We start from the raw sequence: 14,455 nt of genomic DNA on the forward strand, positions 1-14,455 counted from the left end.
TTTAAAGATCAAGAGCGAGAATAGAAAACAGTTTGTTGGTTTCTACTCTCTGATACAATCTATGTAAAAAAACATAATTTTTGTCATATTTAAAAATGATATGAATAGTAAAGGAATATTCAAGAGCAGCCAGTTTGCATGGACGTCTCAGCGAAAGAGGACAGATAGATGGAGAGGGAAAGAGGGGGGGTGAAGAAAGAAGAGACACTCCAAGATGAAGGGGCAGCAGAAGAAAAGGGGCAATTACTGTTCCTTTCTTATGGAAATGGTAATGAAGTGGGACATGGGGCCTAGGACAATGGAGGGCCACAGGCAGGTTGAGCGTCACCGTGTAAACTGCTTCCTGTTAGGGAGCCATTTAGCCCTCACTTTTACTGACTAACAAGCCATCTCCACGCAAACTACAAAGGGGCCTCCCCATCAAAGCTGGAGGCTGCTGCTGTCTGTGGAGTCCAGATAGGCTGTTCCCAGGCCAACTCACATCTAATGGCACAGTGCAGGCCTGTAGGGGGCACCTTTAAATGTGCGTGTGTTTTCTTATGTTGGCACGGAAAAGTGATGACGTGTTCTGATCTCTGAGGTCTCACGTCCTCAGAGTGACGGGGAAATGTTTGAGCAAGTTTCACTGATGACTGCAAGGTGCCAGTTAAAAGTTTATGATAGATATGATGCCACCCAGTGATGTGATATGAGGAGGGGGAAAAACAATAGGGTAGATATTAACATTATATTGTTCAGTTGTGGTGTTTTCATTATAACATTTACATCTTTATTCTAAAGGTGTAAACTTCATGTACTCTTTTTTTTATGTAAGGTATCTTCAGTCACTGTACTGTAAAGTCTATATACTTCACAGTGTAATTTGCTTTTCCAATCCAGCACTGAATTACAAACTCACAACCTTGAGGATCACTGATGCAGGCCCTAATATTGATCCCACTAAGATACTTCCACATTGTGAAAATGATCAGAAAATGATGAATGCCTTGAATGGCAAAGGGATTTCAAGATGATGAATAGAAGCATTGGTTGCAAAATGATGAGATTTTAGAAAATTGGTTGAAACACATTCACTTTATCACTGGTAAAGGTTTATAAAAGATACATCTGGAAGAAAATAGTATCTTTTGGGCACTGTAAATTTGACTTCTGCCAAGGAAGGTTCTGTTTTGACCCGTCTGTATGTCTGGAACTGTTCATGAGTGTTTGCAATGTGGTGCCTGGTTGAAAGAAAGGGACTATTTGGACTTGGCAGAGGTATGGGTTCTTCTGAGTGTCATGCTAGTTAACAAATGTGCAAACAGGAGAAAAGGCCCTTTTATTGGGGACTATTTTCAGCATTGGTTTGATGCTCTAGGGAGATGTTTCTGACACAAGCTTAGTTTATATCAGATTGACTAAAAAAATGAAGGGTGCCACCAAGTGCAGCTTATTATAGGCCTGTTTTTAATAGTTCTGTGTTGTTCAATTATTAGTTTTCTTGTCAAAAATTATAAAATATTATGTTTTTTAACGTAAACTGTTAAGACTGACTATCACCTGGTCCCATGATAGTCTTGACTCAGGTTCCTTAACACATTCACACCTGAACAGGTGCAGGCCTCATGTTTGTATCCACAGGCTAAAAGGGAGCATTGTCTTCAAAGCCTCTCAGTGCCAAAGTGGACACAAGGGGGCAGTGTACTTGTCTCAGGGGGGATGCTGAGGAGCTGTATGTTGTGGTGGCAGGGACCAGGGAGGAGGAGGAGGAGGAGGTGGAGGAGGAGGAGGGGAGCTATTGTCTTTTAATGAGAGTCTTTGATGTGGCCCCTCTGTTTGCTGATTGTACACCTGGCTCACTGCGCCTGCATTCACATCGGCTGTCTGCTGGTGGAGGGGCCACTCGCCATATTCCAGGTAACACTTTCCAGTCAGCTGCTGCTGCTGCCTGGCGTGGGAAGACAGTAAAAGCAGCCCGACCCCCTTTGTTTTACCCCCAACCCAAGCTCCAGTTTACGGTGCAGCAAGGCCCCCCCACCCCAGTCTCTGCAGGCAGACGCCGGCTGCCACTGCGGGGCCCCTGCACACCAATGGAAGTAAGTCTGCCTGCCAGGGCCCTCATACAAATCCTTCCAGTAGAGAGCAGGAAATGAGGGATGCCGTACGACTGCTGGTAACCAGGGCTGACGTGAAGGAAAGGAAGCAGCAGGGCATTGAGATGCCACTGATACAGGAACAGCTGATAACAGCAGCATCGTACATGTGGGATGTGGACAGGTCTCCCTGGTCTAACGGTCACATCACCAAACTGCAGATACAGTATATAAATCCATTTAGTGGTATCACACAGTGCAGGGAGTTTTAGTTTCATCTGCTCCACCCTGATGTGTTCTGCTGCGGTCACACCTGACGTCCTCACATCTCTGGAGTGTTTCAGCCCCTAAAATGAGACTTTTGGAAACTGTTGTACTTTAAAACTCTGCTGTTGCTTTTTAGTGAGATGCCAAAACACACGGAAACGATGACGAAGAAAAAAACAACAGTCACTTAAGTCTGAACAAATCTTTTCTTGATGTATTTGTCATGCTCTAATGAACATGGATAATCGCAAGTATCTCAACCCTGACTGTCAGGAACAGTTCCACCTTGTTTTCAATCTAAGAAACGAATCCCTGCTCTTTCTTTTCACCTTAGCCGCTCCTCGTACAAGGTTTTTCTGCAACCAAGCAACCGAATGAAAACAGACCATCAGCTTCCTGTTGACACAGGTGATTGATCATGTGTTATGCTTTCCCAGGTGTGTTACTATGCTTGGAGATTATTTCTGAAAGGAAGCCATAATTGCTTGTAAGGGAAAATTGATTGAAAAATGCAATAACAGGTAATGAGTTTCATATGACTTCCTCACAGAGCCGAAAGATTATATTTAGTTACTATTAAAAAAATCACCAGCAACGTCTCCTCCGAAAAACAAGAGTTTAATTATAGACATTCTTCAAACTTAACCATAAACAGTTAAACATATGATAAGTTGGCAACCTTTAAGTAACTTAAAATATATTAACTCACTGTTTCTGAAAAAAGTGAGTGAAATTAAATGAAATATTGTAGATGTCTTAACAACCTTAACAATAAAATTTAACTCAACATAGATCATTTGCATTCATTTCTTATATACAGTTCAAAACAAAGTGGAAATACAAATATATAGATGATATGAGATGTCTCATCATGTTGTAATAAATCTGACTCAGTATTACCATTAGTTGCAAATATATCTCTGATGGTGCCAGCCAGGCACATACCTTCACTTACGACATGAAATGTTTAATTTCATTCCTACAACTGTAAATTATTTAAAACATTCTAAATTTGATATGAAGAGGAGTAACAGTAATGAACTCGTACCAAGTAACATCTGTGATGGTTTAGAACAAACACAACAAAATAAAAAGTACAAATATAATGTTTATTTAAAATAGACTATAAATAATATAGAAATATTTGTTTCACTGATACCTTGGTCAAACAGGTAGAATTTAACAGGACACTAGGGTATAAAGCTCCAATTAGCCTGTGTTTGGCCGCAGTTTTTAAGGATGTTGTGAAGTACACATTACTTTTTTCTTCTCTCCTGTCCCTGATTCTTCTTGTGATCCAACAGATCTGTCCTGTGACACTTGTAGGGCTTAAGACAGAAAACTTGCCAACTTCACCCTCAGCAGGGGTTTTTCACAGCAGCATCTAAATGAGGTTGGCTCATAAACTGCTATTTAATTCTTTAATTCTCTCTAACTTCTTCTTTAAATCTTTCACACATGGTATATACAGGATGCCTTGGCCCAGCTACTGTATGCAAGATGCTATTATTAGTCCTGCATCAGGTGATAAGCCTGTAAGATGCTGCAGGCTCATTGGTCATGCATCAGAGAGCGACACCGTGTTGTGTGAACATCTCATTTTAATTGTGCATTTATAGAGAGAGGAAGTGGCGGCAGAGGAAGAGGGTGATGAGCTCTGAAGTCACACGTCCTCTGACTCTGGGTAAATAATGTCGCTGGCTGCACCTATCATTAATCCTCTGTCTTTAACACTTGGTGTTTGTCAGTGGAAACTGGGCTCGCTCCTTTTGATCTGCCCCCTCCAGCCACCTCCTACCCCCCCGGCCCCCCCGCCCATTCAGGCCTCCAACTGAAAAATAAAAACCTCACTCGCCCAGGACCAAGGTTAGAGAGAGAGGGAGAAGGAGACAGTCCAGAGGTTATAAAAAATCCCCCTGAGCAGCAGACAGCGGGGCCCAGTGATCATGGGGATCCAACCCTAAGCCGTGATTAATATCTGCTAATATTTGCTAATGTCTTTCACGGCTTCCCAGCACAGCCAGAGTCGATCCCTGTCCACGTCAGAAGGATATTGGCCCAAGTGTGATCTCACTCCACAGGGTCTACTGTCAATATGTGTGTGTGTGTGTGTGAGTGTGGGTAGGTGGTTGGGTGGGTGGGTGCATGTGCACACAGCTGGAGGCAGCAGCGAAGGAGATTTAACAGTGTTTTCTCACACACTGGTGTCTGCTGACCTCAGCTGCTCATATTTACATCAGGCAACACCGAACGCAGTGGAAAATAAGACGCAAAAACAACAAGGAAACAGGCAAAAACAACCTGCAGAGAAGATAATGTGGAGAACTGTTCAGTGATAACAATGTTTATCTACTGTAGATAACACAGTATTGTTATTATATTGTATACAGTATTATTATATAAATAAAAATGTATACGGTAAGATGTTCGGCCCAATATATGGCCTAGATCAATTATGTAAGCGGACTGGAGTAAAGCATGCTCAAATCCCAAGTTGTTAAGTGACATAGATTGAAACATATGAAGATAAAAATAACAATAATAATAATATGAAAATACAGTATCATATTGTGGATACAGTAATAAACTGTTCTTTACAACACTGCCAAAAAAAGGGTCTTAAACAACAGACTGCAACCAATGTGCGGGTGTAGGTCTGCAAAAGTTTCAAAATAAAGTTTTGTCCTTTAAAAACGCAAGTTTCTGTGTTTTTCTTTGAAAGTACAGACTCCAGTTTTCAGATCCCCACTAACAAGGCTTCAAACCTGAAAAACAAACTGACAGCCAGAGAGTGCTGTAGTTTTGAAGAAGGAAAATTCAAATGCCCAATCAAAAACAATATGCACGGTTTTTACATTACATTACATGTCATTTAGCTGACGCTTTTATCCAAAGCGACTTACATTTTTTTTTTTTTTTTTTTTTTTAGAACACTCATCATTTTATGAGGGGCCATCTAGGGGTTCAGTATCTTGCCAAGGACACTTAGGCATGCAGATGGGATAGAGTGGGATTCGAACCGGCAACAAAACGGTTTCAAAACTTGGTTCCAATCATGCAAAACCGTTCAGACTTTTTGTTTGTTTTGGAATATGGCATGATATTTATCCCATGCACCATTGCAACAGCACTGCTCTAGCTCAGACCTTTCATGTTCTACTTTTTACTCTTTTGTATGTATGACTACTTTAGTTAAAATACCTGTAATCACCTTTTCAATGATCATGTATTCTCGCCTTGAATTCGAAAACCTCTTTTTGAAAATAAGTAAAGAGAGACTTCATCTGTGTAACGACAATATTAGCTATTTATGTGAAGTATTTTCCCAAATGTCTCAAACTTGTATTTTTCAGTAAAAAGTGAATTTTCAGAGAGGCCCATTTGGATAAACAACAGGTTGAAATATTTTCAGTGCATTTGTTTTGCTTGTTTAAGAGGAAAATGGCAATAAGAACCCAGTGACAGCTTGAATTGTCTTTATTGGATTAGTTGGGCTCTTAAAATATATATGAACTATCCAACATAGAGGTCATAGACATACAGGACACTGGTGTTGTGATGAGCATGAAATGCAATAGTGTGACAGCTATGGCGAGTGAAAGTGGTATTAATTTTATTTTATTATAACTACATGTTTGAAAGTTGGTACAACAACCCTTACAGTGTTTCCTTTATTAACGTGATACCTTGCTTCAGATTTACAGTTACACGGTCTGCGCTGTTTTGTTATATTTGCAGATGATGTTTTATTAAACTCTTGGCGACGTATCAAACTCTTCTCCTTGTGAAGTCTCTCAGCGGCGTTTCTTTGCCAGACCTGGCTGGGTCTCTGGAGTGTCAAAGCTGAGCCTCCTGTCATTAGCATGCCAAAGGTCCCAAGGTCTACTGTAGGGCAGCTAGATGAGGCCCGGCGGGGGCCGAGGAGGGGGCCGAGGAGGGGGGCAATTACTGTCCCCACTAATTCTTTTTATCCCTTTCAAAGGGACGGGTGATTAGAAGAGGAAAGTTTGTATTTCCTGAACTTGAAGTGGAAACGCAAAAGTGACAGACGAAGCCCAGGGCTCAATCCACATCAGGGAAGGGCCGTGTGTGTGTGTGTGTTTTAGGGGGGAGGTGTCTCTCCAGTCTTTACAGGTCTGCCTTCTTCAGGATGGAAGAGGAAGTGGTGGCTGGTGCTCACAATGCAAAGTTTCAAAATACCAGAGTGAGATTAAAACACAATGTGACAAGTGTAGGTAAATTTCTCTTTATGACAAATGTGTTGGTCAAAGGTCAAAGGCACAACATGACACCCCTGTGATCACATACACACACACTGCATATGTAGTATTTCCAGTCCATGTTACTTCGGCTTTGGTACATTATAGATATTGTTATATCTGACATCCCAGATATTTATTAATAAGAACGTGGCCAATATATAATAATTAGATAAAATATAATGAAATAATTGCATCAATTATAACTAAATATATGATGAAATGTTACCATAAAAAAAAAAAGAGCTTTACATATAAAAACAGATAAATAGCATTGAACATGACTAATTTTATTTATGTGCAAAACTGTTGTTGAGGTATTTATGTATTCACCGGTATTCACTTTTATTTATAAAATATTCAGAAGTTAATCTGTTCACACTAGTATCCTCTTAAACATTATCTGTATAAAAAATACCAATTCTATTGCATTATATTATATTATTTAAGATTTATTGTGAAATTCACGCTATATATGTACTGTACTGTAAACATAACATTTTATAATCATATCATATTGTAACTATTGTGAATTTATACCCATTTATCTATGTACACGAACACATGTGTAAAAGCTCATAGCACATATACTTATATTCATATTGAATACCATACCTGGCTTAATACCTATAACAGATAAGTAACATACATCACATAACATATATTTTAAGTAAAGCACAAACACAGTATATGTCCTCTTGCCACCCTCCTGTGCCACCACACTTTACTAAAGTCTCTCTGCCAACAATATTTTCATCTGTAGTGAAATTTGTATATTATGCATTTTGTATTTCCTTTTCATTTTATTTTATTCTTTTGGCTTTTTAGTTTCTTGTCTCTCCCAGCCAAATCTGCTGCCATAACAAATTAATTTCCACGTGCTGGGATCAATAAGGTTTGTATTATTTCTTATTGAGCCTGAATAACATTTTGAGCAGAAGACTTTTACTTGTGATGACGTGTTTTTTAACAGTGGAATCTTCATCAAAGCAAGATGTTGATGAGGAGGAAGAGCAGACACGCTCCTGTTTGCACAGAATATTCTGCTCAAAATTAAGATCTTAATTCGCAGGCAATAAAACACCTAGTACAGAGACTGTGGCTGCTGCTGTGTGGCTGTTATTTCTGAATCGGAGCTGCTCTGTTTGTGCTCGGTCAGGTGGCCTGATGACTAGCCCTTCTAAAAGGGACGAGCTCGAAAATGTTGGAAGGAGGAGAAACTCTGCAACTGCTACTTGTGGCCACAGGATTAGATTTTCACCAAACAAAGTCCCACTTGAAGTAAACAATCTTAACATTTTCAGGCCAGTCGGGAAATGAAAAAAATATTATTATCCCTTTTCGATATATTAAAGATGATTTTACACAAAACATAATATAATAATAACGCATATATCTAGTAAAGAGTGAGCCTTGCTGTGTTCTGCTGCACTTTAAAGAGCTAAAGATTCACATAACACGAAACACACACACACACACACACACAAACATACACACATAAACACACACACACACACACACACACACATGTTTAATCAGAATTAAACAAATAGTGAATTGGAATCAGATCATTCTAAAATTATCAGATAACATTAGAAGAAGGACGGTTTCCCAGAGCTCCCACTTCAATGTCCTTCAACTTTTCCATGTTTGACATTTCCTTCCTGTGATTCATCGCTGAGCTGCATCACCTTGAATATCTGACGCATGAATCGATCTTTACTTCACCTCCAAGACTTCTTTCCCATTTATCAATAATCTTGGAGCTTGACCTGCTGTGCTGTTTTGTCCATTTACCAACTTATGTCATAAACCATAGTAAAAATGACTTTGTGAGTGTGCGTATGTGTCTGTTTTGTTCTTCCCAGGGCCTGACTCATCCTCCCCCTGTGTTTACTTATTTAGTCCCACGAAGTCCTCTGGAAAATATGCATCGTTATAACTGTCCCTTTGTGAAGCACCAGACCTCTGCAATATTTCTCACCTAGGTGTGTGTGTGCCGATGCCAGAGCGGGGCCTGCATCAGTTAACCCTCAGCTCACCAGGCAGAGGCAGCAGCGGTGTGTGTGTGTTTATGTGTGTTTATGTGTGTGTGTGTGTGTATGAAGAGACAAACTTTGGGAAACCATTGGTGGCTTTTCAAGCAAACTTCATATTTCAGAGCAGACGTTCGCTCACCGTGTGGGATGAAGCAGCTCCTCCTTTACCTGGACTTGGACTTTGCCCGTCAGTCAAACTATGAAGATGGTATGTTCCGTGCTTTAATACGCATCGCCGTGGCAACAACTGACAGCCAAAGCACACACTGTTACGTTGCTGCAGCTACAGACGTCTCACCCCTGACTTCCCAAAGAGACCCGATCACAGACCTGCAACTTAATTTGGAGTTATGACACAGCGTCCTGTGAGTGTGTCAGTGGTCGTCAGAGCATACAGGCCAAGTCTGTGAGGGTTATGTCCAGTATGCAGTCACCTTTATTTTTCGTTTTTAACACTCTCTGTCTCCTTTTCTCAGTCTCCAAAATAAAAAAAGAATACACACACACTCACACACAAAACCACAGGGGAAAAGGAAGAGGCTGCTGAATGGACACGGGATGGAAAGGTGTGAGAGAGCCCCTTTACATTTATGGCCTCTGTAGTACTGGAGGAAGTGGTGTAGTAAAGTGGAGTCGCGCTCCAAAGCCCTCACTCAATTCCAAGTACATCACAGACAGTGGAATCAGAGGGGACGGGAAACAGACACACACGGGGCCTCGGATCTGAAAACACACAAAACCTGTGGCAGGATCAGTGGAGGCCGCTTGAATAAATAAAACCCCAAGTACAGTGAGGTGACGGCTCGGGGGCTGGTGGCCGGAGATGAATGAGCAGAAGTTAATCTGTTCACAAGTATGTCATTATAGTGTGTGTGTAATCTTCTCGGCCGAAATTTCAGAGAGTAAATATTAAACCCAAGATGGCAGGGGTGAAAGAAGTGTCAGATCTTATACCTCGACCACTGACTAAATGTAAAATGTTAATTATGGTCGCCAAGAAATGGAAGTATTTATCTCAAAGGGTTGTGACATGGATACCCTTTCAATACCCTCACACGTGAAATGTTTATTTATGATCAGGGAAAATGAAATGGCTGTGTTTCCCAGCTGACACTTTGATGATGCTTGGTTCTCACAGGACAGTACAAAGTGCAGTATAAGCCACAAGTTATTGTACGTTATACAACCACATGCATGGATCAGTATTAGGAATATGAATTATTTAAGTCTGTCATTGTCAGGTTGTTTCAAGTTTTTTTTTTAAACTTTCAGCCACCCTTATCTGCAGCCATGCATCATATCATCTACATAATCATGTGTTTTGTTGATAAAATCCTAATCTACACGTAGTATATTACAATGAGTGGAATTTTCATTTACAGCAGCGACTCTGAGTTTAGCAAATTGTTTTGTTTGAACAGCAGGATCCTCCGGTGCCGAGCAGATCCGGCAGCATGAAATACTTAATATTAGAGCCTCAGAGTGAGACATGCAGGCCCATTATGCAAATCTGGGCATCACTTGTGGGCTGTCCACACTCTGGCACAACAGGAACACAGGGTCTGCCCTAATGGCCCATGCTCGGTAAACACAGGCCCTCTCCCATGTGGATTAGAGACAACAAAAGATAAGCACTATTTGCAAATATAAAGCCGAGTTCAAAGGCCGCAGATCTCTTCCCTCGCTTCCCTTCTTTTGTCTCAGCGCACAGCCTTGAATTTGTTGGGCCCATCACATGCAACACACGGCAAACACATTTTAGGTATTAAACAATAAATCCCAAACTTCACAGGGGATGAATTCACTGTAAGACTCACTATTTATTTCTTAGATCATCTCTAACAGGTGTTTAAAAAGTAGATGGTTCGAGCAGGGTTGGACTGAGGGGAATTTTATTTAAATTTAGAGGGTAAAAGGTGCTTTTAAATTGAAACATGTGACATTGTAAAGAGAGGTTCAGCCTGTGTGTGTGGGCGTTGTTTGGAGACGTTGAACCCGGTCAGAGAGGCGAGGTGCGTGCCTGCGCACACAAACCACGCCCCGCATCCCCATGAGGTCCCTGGGGGCCCTTAAAGGATGAGGCCTCGGGTATGAGGAAGCAGTGATACGCTCGGGCCTGCACATCTCTGTCACCGGCCGTTATCTGAGTCAGTGAGCGTCTCTGAGCCCTCAACGTCCTGGATCTTAGTCTCAACTCTTCTTCTTGGAAATATGACTTCTTCCAACCCCGACCAGCGCCTGGAGCATCTCCTCAGCGCCGTGGAAAACGAGTTCCAGAAGGGCAGCGAGAAGGGCGACGCATCCGAGCGGGATATTAAACTGACGCTGGACGATGCAGACCTGTGGACCAAGTTCAAAGAGTTGACCAACGAGATGATTGTCACCAAGACTGGAAGGTAAATTTAGCAAGGCGCCTTGTGAGGAGGCCCCGCTGCTGTGCCATACGCACAGGACGGGCGCATTTTACGCACGTTTAGAAAAAAAGAAAGAAATTATAATGAGTTGTAACAGTTAACCTCTAAAATATGTCAGATTTTCAGTTATATAAAGCATTATTTACATTTTATATTAAACAGTCACTCACACATGCGCATAAATGCGCTGTCAAAGTGCTGCTCCCGAAGCCTGGGAGGCCTCGGGACGATTCGGGAAAATAGTTATGGACTTTCTACTGAAGCTTCTAAACTCCTAATTTTAAAGTAATGGTTTCTATAATAAAACATGGTCTTGGTCTCAATTTTGTAAATCCATTCAAATGGTACGTTTATTCTTTTCCAGGAGGATGTTCCCGGTGCTCAGGGCCAGTGTCAGCGGCCTGGACCCAAACGCCATGTACTCGGTGCTGCTGGATTTCGTGGCCGCGGACAACAACCGGTGGAAGTACGTGAACGGGGAGTGGGTCCCCGGTGGTAAACCCGAGCCCCAGAGCCCCAGCTGCGTCTACATCCACCCGGACTCCCCCAACTTCGGCGCCCACTGGATGAAAGCGCCAGTCTCCTTCAGCAAAGTCAAACTCTCCAACAAACTCAATGGAGGAGGACAGGTGAGGAAATACATGAATTATTCATTGTCATGTGAAAAGCTTTTATGACATCTGTTCCTGTGGGGCCACATTCAGCCTAAATAAGCTTTTAAAGCTGTCTGAGAAGAAAACCAGTCATTATCCAGTTTAATGAATCTATGGGAGAAATAAACATTTTACAAAGGTTTCTAAAGTTCCTTCACTTTTATTCTAGAATTTTAGATTCATTCAGTGGTATGAAAGATGGTTAACAAGATATATTTTTTTTTTTATCTGAGACCCCTGGAATTATGACTTAACTTAATTAATTTATTGAAAAAGTTTTGGTGACAAATATTAATGTTCAATGGTATTTCCGATTTCCATATAGATCATGCTGAATTCTCTGCACAAGTATGAGCCGAGGATACACATTGTGAAGGTTGGCGGGATCCAGAAGATGATCAGCAGCCAGTCTTTCCCCGAAACGCAGTTCATCGCCGTCACCGCCTACCAGAACGAAGAGGTCGGTCACCTCCTCACAGTTTAAACCTAATTGGTGCTGATTTGTTGTAGATATGAACTGAGAGGCTAACAAGGTCACATTCTGCCCACAGATCACTGCTCTGAAGATAAAGCACAATCCATTTGCGAAGGCCTTCCTGGACGCCAAAGAAAGGTACGGCCTTAAAGCATCAATTAAAAACCTTAATATGAGGTTAATTGTCAAGTTGGTTAGAACAAAATTTACAGCATCTAATGTTTATGTGTTTGTTTGCAGGAGCGACCACAAAGACATCCCCGATCACGGCGCAGACAGTCAACAGTCTGGATACTCTCAGCGTGAGTTGCATTTATTTCTCCATATCTAGTTCCAAAATATAATATTCAAAAAAATCTAACCGCTGTATCTGCTGCTGAAGGGCAGCTGGAGCTCCAGAGGATTGGGGTGTGCACTGTCTGACTTTGCTGTGTCTTGTTTTCCACAGTTGGAGGATGGTTCCTCCCGGGCCAGAGTCCCATCTGCCCCAGCAGCAGCCCCCCTCAGTTCAGCAGCCCAGCAGCCCACTCATCCGGCTCGTACTGCGAGCGCTACTCCAGCCTGAGGAGCCACAGATCCGCCCCGTACCCCAGCCACTACCCCCACCGCACCTCCAGCACAAGTAAGACCTGCTCATATTGTGACCACTAAATTAAATATTCAATTTTTTGAGGGTTTTTGACTAATGTGGTTCGTGCTTCTTTTATTTTTCAGACAACTATATGGACAACACCTCCGGTTCTCTGCAGACTCACGACAGCTGGTCTGCTCTTCAGATCCCCAACTCCACAGGCATGGGAACTCTGTCCCACACCACTAACTCAACATCCAATTCCAGGTCAGTCTCTCAACTTTATAAACAGGGGCGACTGTAAATCAAAATTTCATAGCTTTATTTCTGCATTATTGATGGCTGCAACCCGGTTTGATGTCAGTCCTAATGGGCCACTACAATCCATATTTTATATTTAGAACATTAATTGGTTCATGTTGTGATTACATAGGGATGCCCCCCTAAATGATCTTATTCACCAACCATCTTTCTTCTCCCCCACAGTCAGTACCCCAGCTTATGGTCGGTGGCTGGCTCCACCCTCACCCCTTCAGGCTCGGCCTCAGGCTCCATACCCGGTGGTCTGACCTCCCAGTTCCTGAGGGGCTCATCCTACACAGGCCTGACCTCCGCGCTGCCCGTCGCCTCGCCTTCTTCCATGTATGATCCAAGCCTGACTGAGGTCGGCGTCGGGGAGGCCCAGTTTGAGAGCTCCATTGCCAGGCTGACTGCGTCTTGGGCACCAGTAGCTCAGAGCTACTGAGCTGTGCAGAATTCAACTCTGAAGGCGTGGCACTCATCTCTGAAAGCCTGAGGCTCGAGGGGCAGGACTAAAGACATAAATCCGGGTCCTTGAGAAGACGTGGGGAAAACGTTATAAGATCTACAAGGACATGTTTGGCTCCTGTTTGTGGAAAAGCATAGATTATTCATTCCAGAGCTACTATTTAAAATATATACAAAGTTAAGCTGGAGTCTGTGTTGATGTGCAAAGACAGAACTTGATCATCTACTTCCACGTGGGACAATATTCAAGTAAAATAACAAGCCCAACAATAGCTGCATGGTTAGAACCCTTTCTCTGCTCTTAGTAATTCCTGACATGCTTATTCCACATTTATAATGTTCATTACACTTTTTTTACTCTTGCGCCTTCACACAACCTCCCCAATATCAAAACATCACTGACACTTTCTGTAATTATAAATGTTAAACATATAAAATTGTTGCGCTAACATAAATGTGTATATGTGTGTATATAGAATAAATTAACGTCCAGTGTTTTCCATGTTAATGTTGGAAGTTTTGTATATATATTCATATTCATTCATCGAGCAAACAAAACGATTTAAGTGCCAACACAAAATCTCAAATCTTGAATGAAAAGGATCAAAGATAATGTTCAATAAAATCATCCCTCTTTTAATTCCTAAGTTACGATTAATTTTAACTGTGCTTTCTCCTGTTGCTATACAAACGTTTCAAGATTGGACTGTGAGTCACAAGTGCCTTCTGTATCCTTGCAGGGTTTTTGTCAGACAAAAAGACTCCCCCTGCGCGAACACATGTACATAAACTATGTATTTGTATTTGAACTCACTGTGAGTATTATTTATGTTGTTTAATAATAAATTAAAGATGTTTGTTTTCTGAAAATGGTTTCGGTTTGTCCTTTTTTGGGGATTTGGTATCTTGTGAAGTGATTTTAACTCCAGCAATGAAC

At 41.7% G+C, this 14,455-nt stretch overlaps 1 protein-coding gene across 1 annotated transcript; it reads left to right on the forward strand.

Annotated features, from left to right (window-relative positions):
- Positions 1-10,848: 10,848 nt before the first annotated feature.
- On the forward strand, positions 10,849-13,495 carry tbxta (T-box transcription factor Ta). The gene is made up of 8 exons (XM_062410270.1): positions 10,849-11,033; positions 11,416-11,680; positions 12,030-12,164; positions 12,256-12,317; positions 12,420-12,481; positions 12,628-12,801; positions 12,894-13,017; positions 13,237-13,495. Exons 1-8 carry the CDS (start codon positions 10,849-10,851, stop codon positions 13,493-13,495), a joined length of 1,266 nt encoding a protein of 421 aa, XP_062266254.1.
- The last annotated feature ends 960 nt before the right edge of the window (positions 13,496-14,455 follow it).

Source organism: Platichthys flesus, chromosome 17 (genome assembly GCF_949316205.1).
Source record: "Platichthys flesus chromosome 17, fPlaFle2.1, whole genome shotgun sequence".
Lineage (NCBI taxonomy): Eukaryota > Metazoa > Chordata > Actinopteri > Pleuronectiformes > Pleuronectidae > Platichthys > Platichthys flesus.